General features: G+C 37.1%; 1 protein-coding gene across 1 annotated transcript in view; it reads left to right on the forward strand.

Annotated features, from left to right (window-relative positions):
• The window catches only part of TRAPPC12 (trafficking protein particle complex 12), a 56,566-nt gene that overhangs the window by 49,343 nt on the left and 263 nt on the right, over positions 1–6,960 (forward strand). The window contains 4 exon segments of the mRNA XM_009329299.1: positions 4,497–4,597; positions 5,401–5,488; positions 6,888–6,958; position 6,960. The exon segment at position 6,960 is cut by the window's right edge and continues 263 nt beyond it. Of these exon segments, the coding sequence (XP_009327574.1) occupies positions 4,497–4,597; positions 5,401–5,488; positions 6,888–6,958; position 6,960 (261 nt within the window).

Genomic DNA, 6,960 nt, shown 5'->3' on the forward strand with positions numbered 1-6,960 from the left:
TGTTTTCACAGTGTGGTAGACACGTTTGTCTTTAAAAGTCTCTGATTTAAAGTGCATCTTCATCACTATAGAGCAATTTTATGATATTGGCTGTGTGCCTTAATTATTACCTAAATAGGCAACCTAGTAATTATGCATATTAAAGAATGGTACTGTAAATATGCATAATACTATTGGAAATACAAGTTATTAATAGTTCCGGTCTTACTGGGAAAATGACTGGCTATGTTACTGGTACTGCCTTGCTGACAAGAGTGTCTATCCTAGTGTCACACTCTCCAGTCTGTTAGCTTGGTTTGCTATAGAAAACTTCTCACTCTCAGGAGGAAAGCATCTCCTAACTTCAGAAAGAATTACGTCCACCCAATTTCAAAAGTGGTGTTCGCAGGCTCCGTACAGTGCAATTTGAAGTCATTGACCTCCGTGATGTTGGCTGTGACAACAGGCCTTTAGTATTTCGTGGTTTTACTCTCAGAACTGGACATAGCAAAAGGGAGTATGAGGAGCCCTTGATATTTTCATGTGATCCTAGATAGTAGTTAATAAAAAGCATCACTTCTAATGTTTTCCTTTCTTCTAGCACCTTAAGGAGATAATTTTTTATTGTTTGGCACATTGTCTTTTTTTTGTGACAAAATCTTCAGCTCTGTCTGGAGGGTACTGTTGCAATAGATGCCAGATTTTGATGTATTAAGAGAAATAATCAGTGTACAGGTAAACAAAACCAAGAAGTTCAAATCAAAGAAGGAGAAATGTGTTGCAGGGCTGGGCACCATCATTTTGGTAAGACCACTCTGCAGTACGTGTGCACTGTTGATGAGGCACTCTGTGAAAAAAGTAAACCTCTTGCAGGTAAAATGGGAAAGCAATTTTCTCATATTCAAATGTCACAGCTTCTCAAAAACAGGTAGTGATTCCCAAATAACCTCAGACTGTTCTCTTAACTTTGAACATTATCCAAGAGAGGCACAAGGGAGCCAGATTTTAGCTGCTTATCAGTCACAGAGTACTGTTTGACAATAGACATCACACATAGGAAACAAATCAATAATGTAGAATGAAGTGTAAGTTCAAGAGTTAAATAGAAAAAAAAGGTAACCTTTTTCAACATACAAAACCTTACTTTGTGTGTGATTTTTTTTTTCGTAATTAAATTGAGCTTACTAGTTTAAGACACCATGTCTTCTTTATCTTCACATGTAGCGTGGCATAAAGGGGCCTAGATCTGATGTACAGCCTTTAGCTGTTAAGCCACGCTTAACGTAAGTGGGAAATGAGGATGAGAGAAATGGAGAATGCAGGAAAAGACAGAGGCTATCGCAGAGAAATTTTCAGAAGCACTGTAATTCTGTCAGCCATCACCTGACTTGTAAAACAGAAATTCACGTGAAATGGGGAAATGGTGAATACATTTTAGTCTCTAGGATATTATTGTGTGTTGCTAATAGACTCTGCTTGCTGGCTGACCTATCCAAAATTTCCATTTAAATAACTACATTAAAGAATTTAGAAAGTGGAAAGCTGCCTGACCTTACCCTCTGCAATAGATTGCTGCAAAACAGAGTTAAAAGCAATAAATAAATCCTAGGAGTACTTAAGAAAAATAATCTTGGTTTCCAGACAAACAACAAACTTAAGTACATAGTATATTGGAGGCTCCTTGTTAGAGGATATGATTATTTGAGGTTAACAGAGGAATTTTCGTTTTTATTCAAAGTGCTAATTATTAGATACTAAAGTCATGTTTTCTGAACTAAGTTAAATAAAGTTAAGTGATGAAGACCACTTTAAATATTTAACATTTTAATGACTAATTAAAACTAATTCTTTCTTTTAAATGTTCTGCCAAAAAAAAAAGTAAACTGTTTCCCCTCAGTGGGAAAAATGAGAATTAGAAGTTTGGCATGTTTGCTGAGAAGATACAAGATGCTGCTAAGAAATGAGAACTCTTCATGATCACAAATAAGGTGTAATTAATCTCAAAGCATATTAGATTTGGACTCATCAAGCTCCCAGTGGAGCAACCTGGTAGTTTGCTTTAGAAATGGATTATTCTCATGGTTAGGGGCTTCCTTCTAATTTCCAGGCTAAAAATATTCAAGGACGGGTTCATTTACACTTGTACCAGCATTATCCTTTAGTTAGAAGTAGCTATTTTCTTGGTGGTTTACACCTTTATTTGTGGAAAGAAATTGTATCTTTTGTCATTATAACTGAATGTACAAGTTTTTAGAATGAATAATGTTGGATTTCTTTGAGTCCAGTTATGTAACATCTGGGAGAAACGCATCTCTCTCATTAGCTAGAGTATTAATGGGTATTCCATAAAAGCTTTGGTAGATGGACAGTTGCATCTTCGAGTGCAATTGGATCATCCCCTAAATGTAAAGAATAATAATTTATTTATGTTGTCAAGGGAGAGTTCTTGTGGTTAGAGGTAAATCAGTACCAGTCATACAATTGATGTTAGTAGGGCTTTGGATACTGTCACTGTGATACTACCATACACAAATTGGGAAGAAATCTAGATGAAACCTTAAAATGGATGTTTGCTGTGTCTGAAAAGTGTACCGGGAGAGTCATTCACTGGAAGACTAGAAGGACTTGCTAGATGATCTTTTCCACAAGGATTCCTTTAGGGTTTGCAGTGTTTTTATTTTTCAGTTAAGTGCTTGTACGATGAAATTAGAAACGTACCAAGCTGGGAGTGGTACAGACACTATGACGGGCAGGATCAGAATGCAAAATAATCTTGACAAGTTGAGAAACCGAAATGTTAAATTGGCTGTGAGTCGAACAGCAAAGGCAAAATACTACCAAAGACTGGGAGTAATACACAAATACACAATGGGAAACAACTAACGAGATACTGTTCTGTAGAAGGGAATTAGGCTAAGTGTAAGCAAACTACACATGGGTAAACAAATCAGGCTTCCAAAATACTGTGGCATAGAAGCAAACTTCATATTCACGTGTGAAACATAAAGTAATTCCTCCATTCTTACTGCTGGTGAGAGATCAGTTGGGGATCAGCAGGCACTCAGGGAGAATGTGAAGTAACAGGAGAGAGTTCAGAGCAGAACAGCAAGAATGATCAGAGAATCCACAAAGCATTATCTATGAGAAGGGGATGAACACTGGTTTGCTTGAAAATCGATTCTCATTTTAGAAGAAGAAACACGGGAGAAAGTGCAATAAAAATTTTCAAGTATGTAAAAGGCTGTTAAAAAAGAGGAGTTGTACTGTTCTCCCTGACCACTCACTATGTATAGCACAAAGAGTTGGGGTAAAAAGTGCAGCAAGGTAGACTTAAGAGTGTATTTTGTAATACTAAGGGTATGTAAGAATTCTGGAATAAGTTTCCTAGGGAGGTTGTGTAATATTGACCATCTGAGAGCTTTAAGGAGACTTCAACACATTTGTCACAAACTTTTTTGGCAATGTTGGTCCTGTTCTTGAAGAAAAGAGTGATCTCTTGAGGGCCCCCTGAAGCTCCCCACGTAAGGGCTGCCTGGTTTCCATGGCTTTATGCTCCTGAACTAGTTTGGTTTCCCTCCCTTTGATAGATTTGTTTTACCCAATAGTAAGTTTTCTTCACCTTCCATTCCTCCAGCCCAAAATTAGACACTATATTGTGAAACCTTACCAAAAGTATGAGTGTATGCTTCTACGAATCATGCATTGCTAACTTATTTACCAAAGGGGTCTTCTTCAAAGAATATTTTTTTTTCATCTCAGTTAGCAATGTATGTGACATACCCTTAGGTGAAATACCCCTTCCTTTCTAGGAATCCCCTTCCCCGTCCCATCCTCCCCCTTAAAATCTGTTCCTCTTTATGCCAGCTTTCAAATTCCTCATTCCTTTAGCCTGCACAATCCACTCACCACTATTTTTCAATCTGCAAATGGACTGTCTCCCCAATACCCTCAGTGACCTCTTGTTTTCTGACATGTTTTGGTTTGATGCACTGAAGTCATCCTGTGGTCCCTGGCTATGACCCATAAGCTGTGGGCTGACCACACAGAGGTCCTATGCTAGCTACCAGGCTATTGTATTCCAGTTCTCCTGCCTATTGACAGCTTCTGCCTGTGGGCAGTGTCTGTCTTCACTTCCTGCAGCGTAACACCCAGTCTCACTGGAAGTAATTCTGACCTTTTCTCATTTTCAGCTAATTTTACAAACTCTCAAGTCAGTTACAGCAAAAGAGCCAAATGAGGAGGTGGGCCATCCCTGCCATACAGTCCATGAATGCTCCACAGCCAAGAAACTCTGCTTTAGATAAAACTGCACATGCTTTTGGGGTTCTTTTCATGATCTGAACATGGCTTTTCAAATACCTTGTTTGATAACAGGCATTACCCAATCAGCTTGGTACCAAACAATTAGATAACAGACTTTGATATGTTTTTATGTTCTTATCCTTTGTAAAAGATATAATCAGGCTGGATCTCTTTTCTTCTTATTGTGGTAACTTTCTTATGATTTTACTGCCTAGATTGGAGACATAAAAACTGCAGAAAAATATTTTCAAGACGTTGAGAAAGCGACTCATAAATTGGATGGACTACAGAGCCAAATTATGGTTTTAATGAACAGGTAGATAATATAATAGCTAAATGAAACTTTAAAATATAGTTTTGCAAAGTATGCATTGTGAGCATTAAACTACCCTTGAGACAGTCCCGTTCTCTTTCTCTCTTTTATGTAACTACATCTGTCATAAGTGGGACTGAATGGCACACAGACCCAGGAGATCTGTATTACTCGGTACAGTCATATTATCCTGGATTGAAAGTCTGGTCCTTCAGTTGATTTTACAAAGCTTTTTCTCATTCTTCCAGGCATCGCATATTTCACTCTGCTTTTTCAATATACATTTGCATAAATAACTCTTAGGAGAGGAGAAGCTATTTTGGGCCCTTATCCTACAGTCAGATCTGCTAGTAAAGTTACTGCCTGAGTTTCAAAGAATGCTGGAATACATTGTAGTAAATCGAGCTGCATGATGGGGGGGCTCAGTCTGTAATGGTTAGCACATTGGCTTAATATATTTAGAAAATACTATTCAAAAGTGCTCTGAAAATTATATAGCGTGGCTAATTTCATGAAGGGAAATAATTCCAGGAAGAGAGTATCTGCATTTAAATTAATAAAAGCACAATGAAGACTGTTGCTTTGGTAGGCAGAATATATAATAGCCAAATGATCCAAGTTGTCATTCCATTTGTCTGTAAATCAGTGTCTCCTTGCTGGTTGTAATTACACCGTGAAGAGCAAATGTCAGAAACTCTTACATCTATAATAGGAAAAATAAAAAATGGTGTCCATTCTTTTTAAAATGTATTATTATCACCTTGGGTTTTTGAGGAGAACTCATTCATATGTCACTTACTTTCTAGAGCATTTCTCCACCTTGGTCAGAATAATTTTGCAGAAGCTCATCGATTTTTCACAGAAATTTTAAGGATCGACTCATCAAATGCTGTGGTAAATCTCCAAATTGCTACATTTATAATGAACGCCTAAATTATTCTTGTAATGCCTCATGTGTGGATTTAATTAGTACCCAGAGTCTGCTCAGAGTTTTATAGAAAAATTGGATGTGGCATGTGTGCCAAAGGGGTTTTAGTATACATAAGGGTAAGATACAAAATGAGATGGGAAATGAAGAACCAGTCTGTATGAAGGGCATGAATACTTAGGCATGCATGTAGACATTCCAAAACATTATGTTTTACGGGATCTTTGCAAAAGGACTTTTTTTTTGCGTTCACTGTTTTTAGTGTAGACATGCATGTCAGAAAAAGAAATGGCAGCTGCCAACGTATATAAGATTAACTTGATTTCACACAACATTGAAGGGATATCGTAATTTTAAACATGACTTTTTAACACGTTGCATATCAGAGCCTTGGATTCCCATCAAAAGAGGAGATCAAGGAAGAGCTGTTTATTTACTTTTGGGTTTTGTACGTTTGGCAGCTTTCAGTGCATGGTCATATAAGAGTGTTCCTAAGAACTGAGACACCTTACCGCCAGCAGCCTGATCCAAGGCCATTTAAAGACTGAGGGGACTGAGTTAAGAAGCACATGAATTGCATCATTTTGCAGGCTGTAAAATAGTGTGTATTATATATCGCACGAGATCAGTAAGGTTTCCTGAAGGGAGAGAAAAAGTATTTTTTTAAAAGTCTGTGTTCCTCCTTTATCTGCAGCTTTCAGAAAGTGTGAAAGTTTCTGCTGCTAAACATGTTCTATGACTTTGTACTGTTGGAATCTTTCAGTAACTCATAAAACCTGTTTTGTGTGGAAAGGAAAACGGAAGCTGACTTGATCATTTATGATGTATTTAGACTGCCCTATCTGCTGAATGTACTTGAAGTCAGTTGTAGATGCCTTTGTGATAAGATAATTTGTTCCTGTTGCTTATGTGGATCTTCTATGTGTAAGCCAGAGAGAAAAACACTTCTGAAGATATAGTGAAGTCATTAAAAAAAACCCTGTGAAAATGACAGCATGCAGAGGCTCATGTAGTTTCTGAAATCTCTTTCAGTTGACTTTCAAAATTAACCTACTAATGTCCTATATTACTTATATTTCATTTTAGACTCTTATCTTTTAGAGTTTCAGCTCTTAGAAGTCAGCAGGTCCTACTGGCACAGGATAAATCTTGAGAATAACAAGAAAAGTATTGGATTGTATGACTGATAATGTATTTTAGTTACTTGCACACACACACAAAATAGTCATTCTTAGCACATGGTAAATCTTTGTAACCCCAAATGCTAGACTTTGTTTTTTCCTTCTCTCTCATTGCTTGTAAATACATACATATATATATATATACACACACACACTTATTTATTTACAATATATTTTTCTCTAGGCTAATAACAATGCTGCTGTTTGTCTTCTTTATCTGGGAAAACTGAAGGATTCCCTCCGGCAATTGGAAGGAA

The sequence above is a fragment of the Pygoscelis adeliae genome, unplaced genomic scaffold (assembly GCF_000699105.1).
Source record: "Pygoscelis adeliae isolate BGI_AS28 unplaced genomic scaffold, ASM69910v1 Scaffold17, whole genome shotgun sequence".
NCBI lineage: Eukaryota > Metazoa > Chordata > Aves > Sphenisciformes > Spheniscidae > Pygoscelis > Pygoscelis adeliae.